Below are 24,006 nucleotides of genomic sequence, written 5' to 3'. Positions count from 1 at the left end.
ACGTTCAACTCGGGAGCGGAAAGCCCCAGACCATCTCAATTTGTAAAAAAACTTTACTAATATCTTAAAGGGGGATATTGTCATGTATGTATGCTTGGGTTTACTAGCCACCAGGTGGTGCCACTGTCGCAGGTCATTGGGCTGTGCGCACATGTGTGCAGCCCAGGTATAAAAGGCCAGCCATCTTGTAATGTAATCACTTTGAGCCCGAATGAAGTAGAGCCAGGTTTGTACCTGTTCGGAGTTTACAGCATTCAGTCTATTGAGTTATTGCATACACAACAATAGGCAGTCCCAAGAAATCGAGGAAGACTTGCTTCCACTTTAAAAGTGAGTTCTCAGGTGACTGTGCAGTCCAATAAGGAAATCATAGGTTGGACAGACAGTGGTTGAAGGGTGGGTGAGGTGTTAGATTTGCCGCACGCTTCTTCCGTTGTCTGCGCTTGGTTTCTGCATGCTCTCAGCGACAAGACTCAAGGTGCTCAGCGCCCTCCCGGATGCTCTTCCTCCACTTTGGGCAGTCTTGGGCCAGGGATTCCCAGGTGCCGGTGGGGATGTTACACTTTATCATGGAGGCTTTGAGGGTGTCCTTGAAGTGTTTCCTCTGCCCACCTGGGGCTTGCTTGCCATGTAGGAGTTCTGAGTAGAGCACTTGCTTTGGGAGTCTCGTGTCGGGCATGCAGACGATGTGGCCTGCCCAACGGAGCTGGTTGAGTGTGGTCAGTGCTTCGATGCTGGGAATGTTGGCCTGAGCGAGAACACTGATGTTGGTGCGTCTATTCTCCCAGTGGATTTGCAGGATCTTGCAGAAGCAGCGCTGATGGAACTTCTCCAGCGCTTTGAGGTGTCTACAGTATATGGTCCACGTCTCTGAGCCATGTAGGAGGGCAGGTATCACTAGACCATAAGCTTGGTGCCAGATTTGAGGTCCTAGTCTTCAAATACTCTCTTCCTCAGGTGACCGAAGGCTTCAAGAAGCTCATTTAGTTCTTGTTAAGATGCTAAATAGTGATAATTGTTGCTCTGCTGTGATTTGCTAACCTTGACAGGTAGTCAAAGAACTTAAGAATTACTATTTGTTGTTCAGAAAGAAAGTCGTACATATAGAGAGTCGGAGACCTACAGAGAAGTGAGAGGGAAGGGGAGATTTATAAAAAGAAGAGTGATAGTGTGAACAAAAGTGGAGAGATAATGAGTAAAGTGTAAGAGAAACCTTGTGAGAAGCATAGAGAGAGAGAGAGAGAGAGAGAGAGAGAGAGAGAGAGAGATTGCAAGACAACCAGAAAGACAGGGAAAGAATCCGAGAATGGGAGACAGGGAGACAGTTACAAGAAGAGATTCTTTGCATTTGACAACTAAAAAGTTTTGTTTGAAGCCCAAATTTCCTACATGTGAAATTCTGCCTATGACCTAAATTGACTAATTTGCTACTAAGCACAGGTTATTAGTACGGCATTAATTTGGCTGACCGGGGCAAAGGCTGGCCTATTGACTTCACATATTCTACAAAATATAGTGAATAGGAAGTGTAGCAACTGCTCCAAGGTAATCTATTAATTTCTATTTTTGTCTACGTCTTGCAAAGAAACATTCAGTTGCTCCTGTAACAGGTCTTGAAACTGAGAAGACTAAACGGAATTGAAATGTGAATATAAATTGCATGTAATTCATTCAAAGACTGCTTAACTGTCACAGAATGTAATGAAAAACTTCAACTCTGAGGCCTGAAAATTGGTCTGTGGTGCTCAATTATAGAATTCCTGTTTGTGCTCAATGTTGGCAAGCAGATTGAGTTAATCTTGGAAATTTCACCTTCTAATACTGCTGTTACTGTTTTCAAAACTGGATCTGGAAGTGTAGCAATATGTTCTTTATTTATTTGGAGTGAAGTAAACTGTAATAGCCAAGCCTGTGATTCTCACCTCTGAAAATGTATCCTATTAATATACTTGGGTTCTTATGCAGCTATTTTTAAAATGTATTTGTTGATCATCCATACCATTGCTCAATCAAAAATAGTGACCCTCCCTCTTTTTCTAAGTGTCTGTTTGTCTCATATTCTCTAATTAAGAACATAAGAATTAGAAGCAGGAGTGGTACATTCGGCCCTCGAGCCTGCAACCTCAACCTCAATTTCACTTTCCCGTCCGATCATCCTGTCCCTTGATACCCTTTAGTCCAAAAATCTATCACTCTCGAATATACTCAATGACTGAGTATCCACATCCCTTTGGGGTAGAGATTGAAATTCTTCCTGTCTTTCAGTTTTTCTCGTAGTCTTGCACTCGTTCTGCCTTTTACTCTGTGCTCCTTATTATAGTTTATGTTATTGTCTTTTCATTATCATTATCTGTCTTGGACTCTTTGCTCACTCTCTTTCTTTCCCTCTTTCTGTAATTCTCTTCATCCCACTCTCTCTGTAAGTCTCCCACTCCATATATGACTCTCACTTTCTTTCTTTCTGCATGACTTTCACTCTTAAATACTCTTCTTCCTTCCTCTCTATGCAGGCGAAATTTGTCTTGGGTGGTAGTGCAAAATGGCCAGCCCATTTTATACTCCGCCTGAAACTTGCTTCCATTGACTTGTAGCAGTGAAGGGTCTGGGTTTGGGAAGCAATGGTAAGCTGGGGCTTCTGGCCATCATGGGGCAGGCAGTGGGTGCCAGGATGGAGCAGAGGGGACAAGGACTGGGCTAGGATGGCACAGGAGACAGGGAGAAAGCAGAGGATTTGGAGGCTGCAACTAAATTGTAGTCAGCTGCTTGCCTATGACCGAGTGGGAAGTAGGAGACTGAGAGGCGATGGGAGCTGGGTCCCAGAGTCACACTACATGGGTAGAGCAGGCATTGAGGAGGATAGGAAAAATGAGATCAAAACAGAAAATGCTGGAAATACTCAGCATCTATGGGGAGAGAAAAAAGTTAACATTTCAGGTCGATGACCTTTCATCAGAACTGGTAAAATTAGAGTTGTAACAGGTTTCAAGCAAGTACAGAGCCATGGAAAGTGTGTGGGGGGGGGCGGGGGCGGGGCTGGTGGGGGGGACCAAGGGAATGTCTGTGAAAGGGTGGAAGGCAGCAGAGATTAAATGATAAAAGGGATGATGGTTCAAGGCAAAAAGGGGCTGGTAATTGTCATGGGAAAAATGAGGCTACATTATTTGGATCTATGTGCTCTTAAAAGATCTAATGTGAATCCCCACCACTCTAACAATTTCCTTAGTGGGTCACATTGGTTACCATTGTGGTTTGCACCTTAGTAGTAAGATGCAGTTCAACATCTGCTGTTCCCTGAATTAAGAGTTCCTAAGTCTCGACTCTGCCATCCGGAAGGAGAGGCGCTAACCCAGAGAAGGGACAGCAAAATGATGATTTATGTCACACAGGAAGAAGAAATTGGAGGTAAATATAATCTGAAAAATAAAATATTGATGTTTAAGACTCCGAACTATTCACAATGGATTAGTGAGACCTTTGGGAACATGGTCAGTGAACATGCACAGTACTTTAACAATGACCACTGTACGTTACAGGAGTAAGCTCACCAAACAGGAAATCTTGTTGAGTGGTTACATTGTGATGAAATGCTGGTCCAGATAGATGACCACTGCCCAGACTAATGACCCTGTAATGGATCATAGAGATGGTACAGGAATAGCATGCATATGTTATTATTGCATTAGTACGAATGACAAATCACAGGATACTGATATATGGGCCACTAACTGCGTATAAAATATTGGGAAAGGTGGAAAGCTGCACCATAACAAAATGCAGCTTGGAAGAGCTGGAATTAACTTCACCATTCATGTGTAGCAAATGCATTTCTAATTTGAATTTTATTTGTTGTTTCTGAATGGGTGGGCAAAATATATTGGAAACTGATAACTGTTGAAATGTTGTTATTGCATCAAGACTGGTAATTCCTTGGTTTCAAGCAATCGGCAAAAATGCTTCGCTCTGATATCAGAAATAGATGAGGTGTTAAAAATAGAAATGCTTACTCGGTAGCAACATAATCATGTTGGGAGAAGATTGCAAAATGTGTTATGTATAACAAAATCATAAACCCATTAATAAAGAATGTAAGTTTCTCATTAATGACCTTAACAGGGCTTTAATGAGTAACAACTGGTTACTTTTCTCATTAGTTGTGAACACTCATTAGCCCATTTTTCTGCGACTAATGCTCAACACAGACAAATAGACTGTGAGCACTTTTTCATCTACGCAATGTCTTTTTACTCACACTTACCTTTCACTAAAACTATCAGAGGAAATATAGCTCTATGTAATTCATCGCCTTGTTTGTATAATGTATCATTGAAAAGGATTATTAGGTTCCATAGAGAAGACACAATAGGAGACAAGCACAATACATTGGAATATGGAAGGCACATGCCCAATGTGTGCGCAGTGCGGGCATTGCGTGCACAGTGAATGAGATGGCTGTGAATAAGCCATGCACAAAGCTCGTTAAATCCCTGACTTTTACTTAAATTAGGCAGCCGCCCTATAACGAAGTGCCTGAGCAGCACTCTCGCGGCTTAGTACTCATTTCAAACTCTGAGGGTGGCTGCATTACATTAAAAAAATAATTTCCCTGTGAGCCCTACCTCCCACATTCTTGCCTGGAGACCCTCGTCCACATTCTGGAAAAGATTGCCTGGCCTGCAATAGGCACCAACAGCCCTTTACTGGTCTCTGACACCTAAGGTCCGAAGGTGCTCCCATGAGCAACACACCCAGAATGGCAGAAAATATATATTAGAGATCTCACTTCATTACTATATTTCCAGTTTATTTTAGATGGAAACATTTAGACATATTAATTGGCTTTAGGTTTATTAAAGCCTCTTTTAAGTGTGCTGAAATAGTTAATCACTGAAGGCAATTAGAACAAAAGCTTTCATTCTCTTCTCTATATTGAGGTATGTGTATATTTCTAATCTGTATCTGTTGAATCACTCTTGAGACAGAACCCATGGTTTTGTTATTTCATTTATTTTCCGTTTAAAAATTAGAGGTAATTTTTTTTACTGTAGTCTCGTGGTTCTTGTATTGATTTGACAATGCAAGTTTTACACAGGAACAATAAAACACTGATTATGCCATTCTTAGTACAAAAAGGATATACAGTAATGGCAATTTAAAGAATCATAGAATCATAGAATGGTTAGAGCACAGAAGGAGGCCATTCAGCCCCTCGAGCTCATGCTGGCTCTCTGCAAGTGCACAGTGTGAGTAATTTTGACCAAATGAAAAATAAACAGAAGACAACCGCATTCACAATTGTTAAATGGCGAGAAACGTAATGCCATGAAAAGGATTACTTCAGCAATAAAGCTTTAATGAATATGAAGTGTTCCTTGCTAGCATAGGGAACAGAGAACCAATTGGAACACAAAACAATGCCCAAGTCCTGGCTGATATTAAGCTTTCAGTTACCCTGATGTGCCTTGAAAAAAATCCACAATAGATCTTCTGGAGATATATGGGGAATTTCTTCGGAGCTGCTCCCATTCATCTCCCGAACATCACTAGAAATGCAGGGGAAATCCTGATTATGTGTGTAAACAGGATTTCCATCACACCTCTGGCAAAGTTAGAATGGTAGAGCGGAGCAGTCCAAGGGATGTGATGATTCACTATATAGTCATCTCTATGTCCAAATCACTAGGATTATCAGGAGCTGATAACTTAGATATTAATGGGGATTAGCTGAGGAAGCCTGAGTGACATGTTGAAAAATTCTCTTTTTTTTCAGTGGAACATGTGCCAACATTTATTGCTCCATTTATATCCCATGCCTGCTGTAGGAAAGGACGTACGGAAGGAAATGTAGGGAAGGAGTGCTATAGACATGTATTATCAATAGGCGCTAACATAATTGCATCCATCAGACCTAACTGAATATTAGAGGTAGGACTAATCAGATTTTAGACCATTTGTGTGTAGAAAGATGAGTTACATATTTAATCAGGGTAAGAAGGATAAAAAGATGAAGAACAGATCCTTCAGAATGGGAAGAAATATCCAATTTTATACAAAAATTGCTGTCCAAATTGCGCAGCTTCGCTGTTAGCTTTGTGAAAACACCATCTCACTATTGACATGCATTGAATGACGTGAATATGCTGTATCATGCTATAGATAGCAACTAAACTCGCAACATTTTGCAACTTAGCCAGTTGCCCCAGGGATATTTTGCACAGTGCTGAATGTATAGGTATTATCCCACTGTAGCTTTGAAGAAGGAAAATGAGAAACTGAAGAAGTATGTCAGACAGGTGCGTTGGTGCCAGGGCCCACAAATCTTAGATGCTGACTTAGGACCTGCCCTTGTGAATTTACCCATAGGCCCAGGGCCAGAAAATCAGGCATTGTCATGTCCAATGGCACCTGTATGAGGAAACTACAACTCCCAAAGGAGCAATGCAGCCAAAAGTTTAAAAAAAACACTAGAGGGACAGCTCTGTCAGATCTCGTGCTTGCCTAAATACTCATTTAATTTAGTTTCCCATGGAAACATGCAGCAACAAAAGGGAGCCCAGCCCTTTTACTGGCCTAATTCCCCAAAGTGAAGAACATGGCACTTACATGGTCAAAAGATTTGTGATGAAAGCCTGAGCTTAGGATCTGAGCTGGATGGCGGAGGGGGGGGGGGGGGGGGGGGAGCTTGTGAGTTCAGATGATCCTGAAGGAGCCACTTTCACCATGGTGATCATCAGTTTGGTCAAGTAGGCATGCTACACACACAAATGTGGTTTGTGGACTCTTTCATAGAAGGCCCCAAACTATACAGGTTGCTTGGCACACTCTCAAAATCACTGCATGAACTGCAATGGCTGAGTTACTAAAGTGCATTCATGAGCAGGCCCTGCGAGACATGAGTCACTAGGCTCAGCGGTCAAAGCAGTGTTTTGGTTCTGCACTTGCGTTTCCCCATTCACACTCTCTGCTTCTCCCAAAACTTCTCCCAGTCATGCAGCTTACTAACTGACCCCCTGGTGTGGATGGAACTGTGCTGGTACTTGCGGATGACGCAGGCTGCAGTGAGGTGCTTGGTTGAGGCGACTCATTGGGCTCAATTACATTCTTCTGTCAGACACCGAGAGGAGCAGAAGAAGGTATTTTAGGAAGCTAGCAGTGAGGCAGCCTTTAAAATAGAATTTTACATGGCATGACAGTGCACGTGCTTGTGTGATGGAGCAATTGATTGAGGAAATAAAGATTTTAAGGGATGAAAAGCAAAGAGTGATACTCCCCATTGACTTTGGGGAGGCTACCCAACTTGCATTCCCCAGTGCGTACAATTGCTTCCACACCTGGGGGCTGAACTTGGGCGGTGGGCCCTCCGAGCGAGTTTGGAGGGGGCCCCCCCATCGGCAGGGAGGGATGACCGCTGGGAACAGTCCGCTGACATCTGCTGGTGCGCAATTCACGTAAGTGTCCTCCCGCCCACCGAGCTGCCAGTTTGGTCCGGGCGGGAGTCCACTGCAGCAGGGGAAAGGATCACTGCATGGAGGCAGGTCTAACCTCAACAATAAGTAAGAAGACCTGCAAAAAAAGCTTTATTTTTTTCCAGCGCTTCAGGTGGATGGGGTCCCCTGAAGGTTTTGCAGTGTTTTTAAAAACAATGTTGATACTTTGCCGAGGATTGCAGTTGGCACCGATATTGGGAGGTCCCGTCCGCTGCCGCCCAGATTTATGGCGTAAGTCGTTTTTTGTCGCTGGACAGTCTTTCCCAAACTTTTCCATGAATCTCCCGCCCAAGGTACCGTCAGGTATCTCAGCGGTCCTTTGGGCGGCACTTGGGTGTAACTTAGCTTCCACCAAGTTCGGGGCCCTGGAACTTCCAAGGCCCTCTCCTCATAAGGAATGGAGGGTCAATTGAAAATTTCAAAGCTGAGATTGTTGGATTTTTCTTAGGCAATGGTATTGCTGAAGGGTTATGGAACTAAGGGAGGTAGCTGGAGTTAAGATACAGGACAGCCAACTACTAATTGAACAGGCTTGAGGGGTTGATGGTCTGCTCCTGTTCCTATGTTCCTATGTCACAGATTCAGATGCCTGCCTGCAGATGCAGGTCAATTATGTGCATCCTTTTCTTGAAAACACATAGAACAGGGACATGTGCTGCTATAAAACCTGTGGGAGAAGATGTGTGTGACCCAAGTGCCAAGCAGTCACTTTGTGTGAGTGTGCGCCTATACAGCATACTTTGTGTTTGGTGTTTGCCTTATCTCATGGGCCATGGGGCAAACAAACTTGTTCTATAGCAATACAGTGTGCCTTGGAAAACATGATCAGATGCAGTGTGAAGCAACATTCTAAAAGGAAGCAAAGTGTGTGCAACATTTATCTTAGCAACCTGCGTGAAATTTCTTCAAGGCATGGTCCCGAGGTCTGTAGGCCACTTGGTTTAAGAATCAATGTGACTCTCTTCTTCACTCTGGTCTGTAAGAGAAAAGATGAAATGTTTTTATTTTACATTTTTTTTGCAACCTCAAAGATGCTGGGCTGGAAATAGGTGGCATGCTGTGAGTCCGCACCAGAAACCAGAGCTCAACCGAAATTGGGCCTAGGGATTCATCAGCATATCGCCAGCGAGCTGCAGATGCTAAACGGGTGCCCAGAAGCAGCTGGTGGTTTCAGTCGGACAAAGGTGGAGGTAACGACCCTTCAAGTAGATCCTGAAGGAGTAGGAGGCGATCAATAGGAAGGGAGGGGGCAATCAGGAGGGGGGGTTGGGGGTGGGGGGGGGGGGGGCGCTAGCCAACTGTCATCGTGCTTGCTGTAGAGACAGGAGGCACATTCCTGCTCTTCCTGGCTCTACATTCAGGTAACTCTTTTTTAAAAACCTTACCCTTTTGATGGCGCCCTCCAGCAGTTCCTATAAGGACCGCTGGTTAGTTTGCAGGTATACCACATTATTCTGAACACAGCAGCCCTGACACCAGCTGCATTCGGGACATCCCAATTTCAAATGAGCGTTAGGCCCCCTGTTTTTATATGCATCTACAAGCTTTTGCCGCTCCTTCGCCCCTCCTGTTGTGCCTGCCCGCACTGCAATTAGCGACCTGGCTTCGCAGCCATCGCCCTCCTGCAGCAGCATGCACTGCTCCCTGAAGTGTTATGCTGCCGCACGCTGCTCCGTCTAATGGCCCCGGCCTGCTGATCATCTTGCAGGCCTGGACCGCGCCGATTTCCAGGCCGGGCCGCTGCACGCTCCTCCCTCTAATGGCCCCGGCCTGCTGATGGCCTTGCAGGCTGGGACCGCGCCAATTTCCAGGCCGGGCCGCTGCACGCTGCTCCCTCTAATGGCCCCGGCCTGCTGATGGTCTTGCAGGCCGGGACCGCGCCGATTTCCGGGCTGGGAGTGACCGGGGCCCAGGAGAGGCGTAAGTTTGGGGCTCAGAAGAGACGAGGGCCCTGGGGCAGCACGGGCCAGCCCACACTGCGATATGTGTGTGTGCTAGGTCCGTGTAGGAGAGCTGGTCTCCAGTCGTCTTGGGTAATCCTTGCCACTGGACCAAGACCTAGCTCTGTCAAGCCCATGTGGTGGCTGGTGTGCAACGGCCACCACACGTTAAAAACATCCACGCACAGGCATCTTCCACCCTTCAAGATGTAGTTCGGGATCTGGAATATTAGGTCCTTCATTGAAACACCTGTGAACTCGTCCCTTTTTGGCGTGGAAGCAAGTCATCCTTGCTTCGAGGGATTGCCTATGATGATGATGTATATGCAACCGGGCCTGTTTCAGGCGTGAGCCTGGGACCCCTACAATGGAACCTTTACTAATATGGTGAGTGGCGCACTTCCGAGGTAGAATGTGTGTTCGCATGCCACACACCATGTTGGATGCTTAGGTGGCTGCTTTAACGCCTGTATAATGGGTGCGGGGTCAACATAATTCTAGGCCCCTGCGTCGAGGTGTGAATTTTTTTTTAAAGGCTTTTGACACTGTCTAAGGCACTGAGATGCTCTGTTTTGGAGAAGCTCTTCAGTGTCTTTCCTTTTGTGTCAGTATAGTGTTCATTGCTGCCTCACTGATGGGGATTGAACACAAAGTTAGACAGCAGAATTCTGTAGACTAACATTGCACAGCGGAGTTTCATAGAAACAAGATATGATTTAGGACTGCAGCAAGCCTGAAGCACTGATGCCGAAACATTATATTTTCTTTGGGTAAACACTGGATGCGTTAACATTTCATCAAGCCTATAATTACATTAATTATGAATGAAATAATTTGCTTTTAACAAAGTTGCTTGATATTAAAGTTTTAAAGACTGAAGAAAGCTAAGTATGGATTCTTAAGGGTATGATTATGTACTGAGGGTGTACTGCATTGTCGGAGATGCCACCTTTTGGATGAGACGTTAAACTAAAACCCCGTAAAAGATCCCATGGCACTATTCAAAGAAAAGCAGAGGAGTTCTCCCAGCGTCCTGCCCAATATTTATCTCTCAAACAACACTGGTCATTTATCTCGCTGCTGTTTGTGGGAATCATAGAAATTTACAGCATGGAAGGAGGCCATTTCGGCCCATCGTGTCCGTGTCAGCCAACAAGAGGCTATCCAGCATAATCCCACTTTCCAGCTCTGGGTATGTAGCCCTGCAGGTTACAGCACTTATGTACAAATTGTCTGCTGCATTTCCCTATAATTACAATAACGACTACACTTCAAAAATACTTCTTTGACTGTGAAGTACTTTGGGAAGTCCTGAGGATAAAAAAGGCATGAAAGACAATGTATTAAAGCAAACTCTTTCTTTTACAATTAGAAATAACATACTTGTGAATGTATTTAATTAAAAACATTCATAGCTACCTTTCAAAACAAAACTTTATTCTGTACTGAGGAAATGATAGGAATATTTTAATGCACAAACACAGAAAAGATCTAACCAAATTTGCCCATAAAGTAGAACACTCCTGCTGCACTTTACATACCTGCTCGCGGGCTTAATCTTGATTGCAGCAGAGAACCATCTAAGTAATGGAATTGATCCACTGGGAGTGAAGAGGATTAAGGATACTGAGTAAGTACGCCTCAGGTGAAAAGCTTAGTGTAATCCTCAATGCTGAGTATTACCACTAGGGTCAGAAGTTAACACACAATAATAATGAGAGAAAACAATTTAAGGGCTCCATTCCAGTCAATGTGAGAAAGGACTATATCCCGGTATCATTGCTTTTCCATTTATATTTTTTTTCCGAGAATTCATACGTGTGAGATTGTTCCCGCATAAATCCCCCAGTCTCTAATACAGCACCAAATCTTGTTTCTGGAACAAACCCTGTAAGATTAAAAAGGATAAACTGTATTTTGAGTAAGATGTATTTTTAGATAAGCATAATTTCTTTGTCTGCCAAACTGTTAGAACTGGATTAAGCTCAGACCTGATGTTGAGTGGGCTAATGTAAGCATGGTGTAGAATTCTGGTACAACTGAGTGTGGTGTAAATGTGCATGCATGTTTTTACACACATGAAAATCTTAAGGAGTCACTTAAATTCAATGCTTGCACAAATGGATCTGATAAAGTTTGGGTTGCTTTAGTGTCACAAGAAGTGGTTGATTTAAACAAAAACATCGACAAATAAAATCTGTTCTTCCCTTGTGAATAGAGTTTCTTCACGAAGTTTTGTGATTGATTGGCGTGTTATTGCTTCTTTGAAATGAACACAAATTCACTGCAGGTTAGAGAGAAGAAATTATCAGTGTTCCTGCACCTAATTGCTGGTGGTGCACGTGTGTGGATGTTGTATGAGAACCGCATTGTGATGCCTGCACAGTCGAATACCCCATTGACACTTGCTGTCAAAGTTCACACGTGAATAATGGCCACTTGGGTGAGGTTCTGGAAGGTGATTGGCACTTGTGGAACCATCTCGCCTAAGGAAACAACCCGATTAAAAGAAAAAAGATTGGAGGAGAGAAAATTGGTGAAAAATTTCTAAAATGAATCAAAACGTGGTTCTTGTTTGGTTCAAGCCACAATAGCAAAACATCGGGAACAAATTATAATGTCTCACATAGTGATCTCTTGCAGCTTTAATATGACCTTAATCTGTCTTTCAGCTGAAACAAAAATCTGCTTTAAGTATTACCATGGAGCCAGTGGAGCACTTCGAGCAACAACTCCAAGCGTCAGTGTGAAAAATCCTTCTGCTCCTGTGAGTTCCTTACTGCATTGTGCTTACTATATATATCTGTATATATAGATACCATTTGATAATCGCCTACATCAATTTTCCAGCACTGTGTCGGCAAGCTTACATCTGACGAAAGGTAAAAATAAAAATAGAATCTGCCCTCTTTTTCACCACAGTCTGTAGTCCCTGAAAGACAACAGATAGTGTTGATATTGTATTGCAGCAAATCCCATCATTATGGCAGTGTCCTTTTCTCCAAGCATCTTTTTTCACATGTTGATGTCTATACAGACTACTCTGGTACATTTTGCAATAAAAGAAATCCTCATCTCCACATTTGATCTAATAAATTAATTAAAAAAAAACAATACTTATCATTCTTCTACACTGTTTAACATTTTACTTTATGCTTTAAATAGAGTGGGAGAGATGGCAGCTTACCCAAGAATTGGCTCCTTGCAGATCTTATTCCTGTCCATCATTTATAAAATGCTATTGATGATAGTGCGTCCACGTACTCGTGTTCTACTAACATAAAGATTTAAATACCACTAATATTTCCTCTGCCTGTAAGAAATACAAGCTAATGCTTATTTGCATGGAGAGACTGGTCCCCGAGGGCTGGAATTTCCGCTCCCTTGCGTCACTGGTAGCGCCCAGGAGGGGCAGTAAAGGATGGTTTTTAGGCATCCAGCTTTTACCGCCCGGTCGGCAAATTCGGCTCAGGGTTTGCGGCAGTGCAAAAACTTACCGCCCCACCCTCTAGTTTCACTGAGATCATGACGTCAATCATTGTGCAACGTTCCGCTAGCACCCTGGATGCAAAATTAGGCCCTAACGCCCCATTATACGGCCGCCCCAGAAACGCCTGAAAAACTAGGCGTTCCCATGGTCCAGTAGGCGGTATTTGCAGTGTATGTAATTTGAAAAAAGAGGCTCCTACATCGCAGGCCACATTGACTGCAACGTTTGCACACAGCACGCTGCGTCAATCGCTGTCTTGAAAGTGGTACTTTTATCTGCCATTAAAGTGTCTTTGCATCTTCACTGAGAATTTAATGAGGGCATTACTAGTTCACCAGTGTTTCATCCTCCATGCTATTGGTAGATGGCATCCAGACACAACAAGGGCTTTTGGCCATGTCGGGCCATGGATGAGGAGAGGCGAAGACGTCTGTGGAGTAGGGCTTACCCCCCACAGGTATATAGGCACCAACGCTCATACCTCCAGCTCTCTGAGGAGCAGTGTGTGAGAAGGCTGTGCTTCTGAAAGGAAGTGCTGACAGAAATATGCCATCTCCGACAGGCAGACCGATACCTGGACTGCTCTGGAGGCAGCCTTCAATACTCCCCTCAATAGGTATCCAAATTCATTGTGGTGTGCTGCATGTTGCACAATGTGGCCATCATGAGGGGCCAGGCATTGCCAGTGGGGATTGCAAGCCCACCTCAGGAGGAGGAGGAGGACCAGTGAGGCCCCCATTGGATAGCCACACCATCAGCGTGGAGATGCTGTCAGACCAAGAGTCGCACGGCGCCAGCTCATAATGGGCCGGTTCTCCTAAATGGAGTAAACTGAGGGATGGAGCTAATACTGGACATGCTATGTGCCCTCATAAAAGCACATCTCTGGTGAACATTGGAATGATACACAAGACACCAATGGCAAAGGATCAAACTGACATTTTATTGCAACAAAGTAACAAAAACTGCCCTACCAAAAGAAACATACAATAGAAAACGTTATGTTGCAGGACACTGAAAATTGAACTCGTCCGAACATGCGCGAAATGTCGAACTTTCTAATGCCGCAATTTTTGGCTGGGGCGCAAAAACTTATTTGAGTAATTCCTGATTTTGCGCCCTCTATAATGTAACCTAATTTTTGCCGAATCTTGCAGACGAGGGCGCAAACGTTTTCCAGGTGATATCACGACCGCCCCGCCAGCATTCCCGTCCCGAAATCACAAAAGCCGAAAATCCAGCCCCTAGTGTTTTATTGACAACATGATTAAATAAATATCAGATTCATTATTCAGATAGTTAATGGATTATTGTTTTTCATTAGAGGCTTTTTTTTGGCAATACTTGCCTTCTCCAGCTCCCCTGTAATTGTTTCTTCTTCGGTGGGGTCTGGTATCTCATCCAGGTGACTCTTATTCAGATAGAGCCAACATTTGGGTGTCTTTAAGTTATTTTCATTATGGGGAATCATGGTCAAGCTCAATTGTGTCCTCCCCTGCACGTGTCGGGATAGATTTTGACTTTGTGCGCTAGTGTAAAACGGGTGGTAGTGAATCAGCAGCCTGTTTTACATCTCTCCATATTTTTACTTCCATTGAAGTCAGTGGGAATAAAAATAAAAATCGGGAGAGATGTAAACCAGGCTGCCAATTCACTGTCACCCGTTTTATACTCTCACTATAGCAAAGTCAAAATCGACACCATCGTCAGCAATTCACAGTAGGAACCGAGGCTGATTCATTCCCTCCACATACTAGGTCCCTGAGGCCTATTGTGGCATCTCAACTCCTGCCCTAACAGAGACCAGCTAACTATATCCAAACCAAGAATCAATCCAGGGCCTTCCTGGTCTGTATGAATTAGCCACTTACTGAATAAATTCACTGAGCCATGAGAGAGCCTTTTAGATCAGTGTTTTTATAAAAAGCTTCAAGGAGACTGCTTGGTGTTAAATGGAAAATATTACTGTTTGCTGCATTGCAAATCAGAAAACCTATTACAAGTCAAGAGCATGGTATTAATTTTATGAAATAGAATATTCAGTTCGCAGAATGCACAAATTGAGCCCATAAGTATGGAGCTGACAATTTCTTGGTAATGTCATATGGTAGATGCCTGTAAATATTTTATGCATCCAATTTACTCTTGAGCCATTTCAGTAATAAGGAGTAGTTTTGGCAATAACATCGTATACCTTGCAGTCCTAGTCCTAATATGTACAGTTTGTCCGTAATAAATCTTGCATTGACACAATATTGGATAAGTTATAACAAAGAAAACAATGTAATTCTTTTTGACGCTTTAAATAGAAAACAGATCTGAGTTCTGACATGATATAAATGAAAGGTTCGAAACTCCTCCAGTTGATTGCTTTACAGCCGAAACGTTATGATCTGAGAAGTAAATTGGGCAGTGTGTAAAATGGGTTTCCAAACTGATCTTGTTACTTTCCCACTGGGCGAGTTAAGTTAAAATTATCCCCTACATTTCTTCATTTTGAATGTCATGTCTTAAAACGGCCACTATGACCATGTAATTTAGTTCCTATTCACTGCAGTTTTAGGTGGGATCATTCTTTATCTATATTGTATACCTACATAAATATACACAGTAACTGTGACAATTGCCAAATCTTCAAAGTAAGTCCAACATCAAACATTTGTACCACATGTGTGCAAAATTGGCAACAGCAGTAAAATATTTAGAGTAGCAGATGTAAACTCATGTAAACATATCAGAACCCTCATGGTGCTGCTCCCAGTGAGTCAGAGGATACAGTATTTTATAATGTCAGGAGTGTTATACCAGGTAACACATACTGGGGCCAAAATTGCTCCTCTCCTTAAGGCCTGTTACCACCGCAAATCGGCGGCCATGCTGCGGAGTGGAGTGGCCGCCAACTTTTCGTGGAATGGACGCTGCTAGCCCAATTGCCCCCCGCCGTGTTTTTCCGGCGGTGCCCCGATTTCCCCCACCTACCGCTCCGCTGCTGCCAATCCATGCTAAGCATGTCATCACCGTGCGCACCGTCGATCTACCCCCCTGACGGCGACATTCCCCTCTGAAAATCTTCGGCCCGCCCTGCGCTGCCAAAACCTGTTTTTTCCCGGTGACCCAGTGAGGCTGTGGCCTTCTGCAACAGCGGTGCAGCTTCCCTTAACATAGAAACATCGGAAAAAGGTGCAGGAGTAGGCCATTCAGCCCTTCGAGCCTGCACCGCCATTCAATAAGATCATGGCTGATCATTCACCTCAGTACCCCTTTCCTGCTTTCTCTCCATACCCCTCGATCCCTTTAGCCCTAAGGGCCATATCTAACTCCCTCTTGAATATATCCAATGAATTGGCATCAACAACTCTCTGAGGTAGGGAATTCCACAGGTTAACAACTCTCTGAGTGAAGAAGTTTCTCCTCATCTCAGTCCTAAATGTCTTACCCCTTATCCTTAGACTGTGACCCCTGGTTCTGGATCAACATCGGGAACATTCTTCCTGCATCTAACCTGTCCAGTCCTGTCAGAATTTTATACGTTTCTATGAGATTCCCTCTCATTCTTCTAAACTCCAGTGAATACAGGCCCAGTCGATCCAGTCTCTCCTCATATGTCAGTCCTGCCATCCCGGGAATCAGTCTGGTTAACCTTCGCTGCACTCCCTCAATAGCAAGAACGTCCTTCCTCAGATTAGGAGACCAAAACTGAACACAATATTCCAGGTGTGGTCTCACCAAGGCCCTGTACAACTGCAGTAAGACTTCCCTGCTCCTATACTCAAATCCCCTAGCTATGAAGGCCAACATACCATTTGCCTTCTTCACCACCTGGGGAGGATGCACTGCCACTGCCGCCATGTTTGTTTTTGTCGGCTGATAGCTATGTCGGCCTGACAATAATGCCTGCAGGTTCGGCTGGGCGGCCAGCAGGCAGCCTAGCACCCCCTTTTGGGTGCCAGGCTACTGGCCCGGCCGAAACCCTCCCTGGTAGCCCAGCGGGCCGAAGTTTGAAAATCGCAAAGGCTCTCCTCTTTAAGTGAAGGGGAGAGCCGTGGTGATGCAGCGCTGTGATGACATCATCGCAGCGGTCACTCCACACCCCCCCAACTTCCGCCCCTCTGGTGTTGCCATTGATCCGTATCTGCCCCTCAAGTGTTGTCACGGCCCCCAATTAAGAGCAACTTCTGGATCCAAGGGAAAAAAATCAACAAAGAGCAGAATGTCGAAGAGGGGAGCTGAACCGCAGCTGTGGTAAAAGCCATCGAAATGGGGTGGGAATGCCCTGTTTCAGGCGGGGGGCAATTTCTACCCCACTGTATCTTAATACAGTTCATCTCTCTTCCTGTGACTATGTCACTGTTTCCTTAATCCTCTCTTGTGTTTCTTTCACCCGGTCTCTCAAACACACATTTTCTCATTGCCCCCACTGGCTGACTGTCTTTCTCATTCTTTCTGTAAGTCCCTCCTCCTCTCTCCTGGTCCAATGTCTGCATGGTTCTCATATATGTTTCTTTATTGATGAGCTCAATATCATTCTCACCATTTTTTAAATAAAAACCTAGGGTACACAGGAAGATGGAATGCAGCATACCTGGGAGGAGCTGGGCCAGGGAGAGACTGTTGGAGAACTCTTACTTGGGCAGTGAGAGATGAGGTGGGACTTGGGGAAGGATGGACAGGAGGAAGCAAGGCATTGCAGTTGGAACATGGGAGAGAATGTGCACCAGTCAAGGGATGAGTGAGGAGGGTAGAGGTGGACCTAGGAGTATGAATGGATGGGGTCCATAAAAACATAAAAACATTGGAGCCGGAGTAGGCCATTTGGTCCCTTGAGCCTGCTCCGCCATTCAATAAGGTCATGGCTGATCTTCCCAATAGTGGATAATCAAGTGGCTATAGGTAGGGAGGAACTTAGTACAATCACTATCATTAATGAAGTAGTACTAGGTAAAATAATGGGACTAAAGACGGGCAAGTCCCTTGGCCCTGATGCCTTACATCCTAGGGTCTAAAAAGAAGTGGCTGCAGAGATAGTGGATGCATTGGATATAATCTACCAAAATTCCCTGGATTCTGGGGAGGCCCAGCAGATTGGAAAACTGCAAATGTAACGCCCCTATTTAAAAAAGGGGGCAGACAAAAAATATGAAATTATAGACCAGTTAGCTTAACATCTGTCGAAAATGCTGGAGTCCATTATTAAGGAAGCAGTAGCGGGACATTTGGGAAAGCATGATTCAATCAAGCAGAGTCAGCATGGTTTTATGAAGGAGTTTGACAAATTTGCTTGAGTTCTTTGAGGATGTAACAAGCAGGGTGGATAAGGGGGAACCAGTAGATGTGGTATATTTGGATTTCCAGAAGGCATTCGATAAGGTGCCACATAAAAGTTTACGACACAAGATAAAAGCTCACGGGGTGGGGGTAATATATAAGCATTAGCATGGCTGGAGGATTGGCTAACTAGCAGAAAACAGAGATTCGGGATAAATGGGTCATTTTCCGGTTGGCAAACAATGACTAGTGGGGTACCGCAGGGATCGGTGCTGGGTCCTCAACTATTTACAATCTATATTAATGACTTGGATGAAGGGACCAAGTGTAATGTAGCCAAGTTTGCTGATGATACAAAGATGGGTTGGAAAGCAAATGGTGAGGAGGACACAAAAAATCTGCAAAGGGCTATAGACAGGTTAAGTGAGTGAGCAAAAATTTGGCAGATGGAGCATAATGTGGGAAAATGTGAGGTTATCCACTTTGGCAGAAATAATAGAAAAGCAAATTATCATTTAAATGGAGACAAATTGCAAACTGCTGTGTACAGAGAGACCTGGGGGTCCTTGTGCATTAAACACAAAAAGTTAGTATGCAGGTACAGCAAGTAATCAGGAAGGCAAATGGAATGTTGATCTTTATTGCAAGGGGGATAGAGTATAAAAGCAGAGAAGTCCTGCTACAACTGTGCAGGGTATTGGTGAGGCTACACCTGGAGTACTGCGTACAGTTTTGGTCTCCGAATTTAAGGAAGGATTGGAGGCAGTTCAGAGAAGGTTCACTAGGTTGATTCTGGAGATGAGGGGGTTGACATGAGGATAGGTTGAGTAGGTTAGGCCTATACACATTGGAGTTTAGAAGAATGAGAGATGATCTTATTGAAACTTATAAGATAATGAAGAGGCTCGACAAGGTGGATGCAGAGAGGATATTTCATAGAGAATTCCATAGATTTACAACCCTCTGAGAGAAGACATTCCTTCTCATCTAAGTTTTAATTGGCGGCCCCTTATTCTGAGACTATTTCCCTTGGTTTTACTTTCCCCTATGAGTGGAAATATTCTCTTTGCATCCACCTTGTCGAGCCCTCTCATTATCTTATATATTTCAATAAGATCACCTCTCATTCTTCTGAACTCCAATGAATATAGGCACAACCTACTCAAACTATCTTCATAAGTCAGCCCCCTCACCTCCGAAATCAACCGAGTGAACCTTCTCTGAACAGCCTCCAAAATATATCCTTCCTTAAGTACGGAGACCAAAACTGTACCCAGTACTCGAGGTGTGGCCTCACCAATACCCTGTAGAGTTGTAGCAGGACTTCTCTACTTTTATACTCTATCCCCTTTGCAATGAAGGCCAACATTCCATTTGCCTTCCTGATTACTTGCTGTACCTGCATACTAACTTTTTGTGTTTCATGCACAAGAATCCGCAGGCTGTACTGCAGTACTTTGTAATTTTTCTCCATTTAAATTATAATTTGCTTTTCTATTTTGTCTGCCAAAGTGGATAACCTCACATTTTCCCACATTATACTCCATCTGCCAAAAATGTGCCCACTCACTTAGCCTGTCTATATCTCTTTGCAGATTCTTTGTGTCCTCCTGACAATTTGCTTTCCCACCCATCCTTGTATCATAAGAACATAAGAACATAAGAAATAAGAAATAGGAACAGGAGTAGGCCGTTATAAGGGGTGGTCCCGGGGGTCAGCTTCAGCTCTGACCTACTTGAGCGGTTCGAATCGCTCCCCCACCCTTGGGTTCTAGACTCTGGATTTATTTGGGGGATGTGATAAAGTGCAAAAGACCACTGGTGTGGTGCAAAATAACTTTGATTTTATTAAGGATAAGAAAATACAATGTCACACTTACGATTACACTAATAAAGAAGAGTACATCACACATTCAAGGGGATTGCAGTGAAAATTACACCTCCCACCTCCCAGATACCTAATATTGGCTAGGTTAGACTCCAGGGCAGACAGGGACTATGCTTACCAATCCTTTCTGGTCAGTTAGCGGTAGTTCACAGTTTTGGGGTTCGTTGGATTCTGTGAGTTCTGATTGCCGTACCCCGAACGTCGGAGAGGATTTCTGACTGCGCAATCTTCAGTTGTGTTGAGTCCGCTGATGCGGTAGGGCGCGTTTTGGATTTGTGGGGTAAGTACCCATTTTCTTTTGTTAGAAATAGGTTTCAAAGTCCTTTTAGGTAACGTTTTCACCTATTGGTAGTCAGGCCTAGATTGTAGAGTGGAAACTTTCGATTCTTCGGTTTCTTCCTTGTGAAGTTTTGTTTTGAGGTTGTTCGATCGCGGTGGTTTTTAGTGGTACCACGTTGGCTGTGGCCGGTTGCTGCCGCGATGGTGATGTTCTTCCTTCCTTTTCGATTTCAGGATGTCGAGACTGGAGAAGTTAGATTACAACTGTCACATTGGTTTCTCTCCCTTCTTGATGGCATAGGCGTAGTATGGCATACCCTTTGTTAAAACAGGGGCCAGTTATACTGTAGGAACTGTCCTAATCTTCATGCCAAATCAGACCAAAATTCTTTGTTTAATCTTGGCGGGCTTGACATTTCTTTGTAATATTTTGGCGGGCTCGTTAAAAGTTAATATGTGTCGGGTGGGTTGATCTTTTAAATCTGTTTCTTGATGGAAATATTAGCTTGGTAATCGCTATGTTCTTTGTGCTTGGTTTTTGCATGCAGGAGTGGGCCTTTTGTTTTTATGCATAGGCTGAAAATGGCTTTCCAGGTTCAGGTTGATGGCTGGCCATCTCTGAGTTAATTGTTGCAATGTTAATGTCTCTTGTGGAGAAGGGTTTTCGAGTATCCATTTTCCAGACAATTTATTTTAGTCTCAATGCCCCAGACAGTTTCAATAATCAAACTGGCTTCTTTAGTTCTCTCGACCTGCCCACAGACTTAATTTGTCTTGTAGAATCCCAAATTTGATTAAAGTTCGTAGTTTCTTCCATGAGCATTTTAGGACTTCAAACTTTCTGGTAGATAGTTCCAAATTAAATTTCCTTTCCAATGAGTCCAAACACTGGGGGGACGGGGAGGGGGGGGGTTTCCTACGAATTTTTCCCTTCTCTTACAGTCCCCCCTGTGACACTTGAGTGTCATGCAAGATAAGCAAAATTCCTGGCCCCGAGAGCCAATCTTCCCCGTATTTACCTAGCTAAACATTAATATGCATCCCCCTTTGAAATGCAATGCAGTTTACAGGCGAATACAGTCATTACAATTCGGTCAACAACGTAGAGGGTTCCGACGTCCCTCCTTTACTCTGTTTTCATAGTAAAATAACGACATATAGTCAAACACAACTTTTACTACGGTAAAAATAAAAGGTACATAGTCAAACACGATCTTAAGTAACGCTCTTACAACATTCGATATTTGCATTCCACAGCAGGTAAAATTAAACACAAATTAAACATAGTAGTATGGTGTCACCCCTCCCTGCGCGATTCCCAAGTTCAGCCAGGGAGCATGCAGCACCCTTTGGTGCTTGACCTGACGGCCTCTGCGTTTCACTTGGCAAGTGAGACACCATAAGTAAAGAATAATCGCGAGTTGACAGATAACTAAAGTGTGGGAAGCGATTCTGATCCAGACTGGGACTTCTATATTTCTGAAAATGTCCCACCAAGGCGGAATTGTAATCTCGAATCTTTCTCCCTATCTCAATTGTTTTCTGTTCTGGAGTATAGATATGTTTTTGCGAGATAATTACAGCTTTTAGCAGCGCAGTAAGATGTTCGGGTAGAGGGGGAATTGCATAGCCAAAACGTACAACATAATTCTGCAGGTTTGTAATGTTTTCCTTCATAGTGAGGTGGACAGTGGAAGGTTCAGGAATGGGAACAATCTGTTCCTGGGCCACTTGAACTAATATCTCAGGTTTGAAGCAAAAACTGTTGTCACTCACTGGACACCAGAAGTGTCCATGTTGGTAGTGGGGTGCACTGGTGGTGACACAGTATGTCCCACCCGTTATGTATGCTACCTGTGGAGGGATGTGGTCATGTGCTATTACCTCCATGGTGCAGTTAATAGGCTGTGCGCCAGCAGCTTTAAACCCACACTGTGACTTAGAGTGGGCACTTAAGTGCTAGGGACACAGTAATATGTGTGCACCCCGGCTCCGGCACCCAGAGAGGTCAGCACCCGTCACAGCGTGCTCCCACTTTATGACATAGGGTGGGACCGCTGCGAAATGGATGTGTGCACCTCCTTGAATAGTTCCAATGTTCTTGTCATGTATCTTACATTATTATATATAACTGTATCTTAACATACTATACATGACTGTAATAAGATATGACCTGTAACCACCAGCATACCTTACCACCAGGGGTGCACTTGCAAGAGACAGGTATATAAGGACAGGTCTCGGGCAAGTGCAGCATTCCAGAGCTGTGAAATAAAGGTGCAGGTCCAGAGTGACCTTGACTTCACTACATGCCTCGTGTGAATCTGTGCTGAGGGGACAGGACTTTACAGTGGCGACGAGTTACGGGATTACAGAATCCACAGAATGGCGAACAACTGATCAGATGAAAAGTACAATGCGGGAGACAATTGGGAGGACTTTATAGAAAGGCTGCAGCAAAGCTTTGTAACCAAAGACTGGTTAGGCGACGATAAGGCAGACAAGAGAAGAGCCCATCTCTTGAACAGCTGTGGCTCGAAAACATACGCTTTAATGAAGAAACCAGCAAGCAAGTCGTTTGAAGAATTGAGCACACTGGTAAGAGACCACCTGAAGCCAGCGAGCAGCCTACACATGGCCAGACAAAGATTCTACAACTACAGACGCTGTGTGGGCCAGAGCATACCCGACTTCGTGGTGGAACTTCGGAGGTTGGCTAGTTTATGTGAGTTCTCCGATGAACTGAGGAGAGAAATGCTGAGAGACTTTTTCATTGAAGGAATAGGCCATGCAGGCATATTCCAAAAGCTCATAGAGACCAAGAACCTGACCTTAGAGGCAGCAGCACTGGTTGCACAGACATTCTTGGTAGGGGAAGAAGAAACGAGGTAGATTTACAATGTAGGTACGACAACTAATGAAATATCGGAACAAGAAGTTCACAGCACGAAACAAGCTGCTACCCCCACACACAGACAAAACCGGGAGAACAGGCTCTCGACAGCAGGCAGAAGCCATCAAGGGCCACAGGAACGGCCGTTCACACCTCATCAACCCACAATGCGAGCAATCAACTACAAACTGAGTGAAGCTCAAGAGAGATCAGCCAGACGCAGCTCATTCTTTGGGAACTCTTTAAACAATGGAACAGGTCTGTGCTGGATGAGCACTCGTCAAAGGGATGTCGATTTCAGCAGGCTGTTTGCAGAAATTGTGAATATACAGGGCATTTGGCCCGCATGTGCAAAAAAACGGCAGCTCAGCTGGTATACGAATCGGATGGGTCGGAAAGCGGACCAGAAGATGGTGGGGACAGTACCCGGGACACCGATGTACAGCGGGTCAACACGATCAATGGCCGCTGCTCCTACAACAGGACGCCTCCTATAATGATGAGGGTCCTACTCAATGGGATATCTGTCAACATGGAGCTGGATATGGGAGCGAGTCAATCTCTCATGGGCGCTCAACAATTTGAACAACTGTGGCCGCATAAAAGAGACAGATCAAAACTACAAGGGTCGACACCACACTAAGGACCTATACCAAAGAAATCGTACCAGTCCTCGGCAGCGCTATGCTCTCTGTCACACACAAAGGGACAGTGAACCGACTTCCTCTCTGGATTGTCCCCGGAGACCCCCCAGCACTGCTGGGGAG

General features: G+C 44.3%; 1 protein-coding gene across 8 annotated transcripts in view; it reads left to right on the top strand.

Annotated features, from left to right (window-relative positions):
* LOC139264565 (E3 ubiquitin-protein ligase HECW1-like) overlaps positions 1-24,006 on the top strand; it is a 751,381-nt gene that overhangs the window by 259,475 nt on the left and 467,900 nt on the right. For all 8 annotated transcript variants that reach the window (XM_070881227.1, XM_070881228.1, XM_070881232.1 and 5 more), the window contains one exon: positions 12,097-12,191. In XM_070881227.1, the coding sequence (XP_070737328.1) occupies positions 12,097-12,191 (95 nt within the window). The remainder of the gene's footprint in view (positions 1-12,096; positions 12,192-24,006) is intronic.

Source organism: Pristiophorus japonicus, chromosome 5 (assembly GCF_044704955.1).
Source record: "Pristiophorus japonicus isolate sPriJap1 chromosome 5, sPriJap1.hap1, whole genome shotgun sequence".
Lineage (NCBI taxonomy): Eukaryota > Metazoa > Chordata > Chondrichthyes > Pristiophoridae > Pristiophorus > Pristiophorus japonicus.
This window is presented reverse-complemented; position numbering and strand designations above follow the sequence as displayed.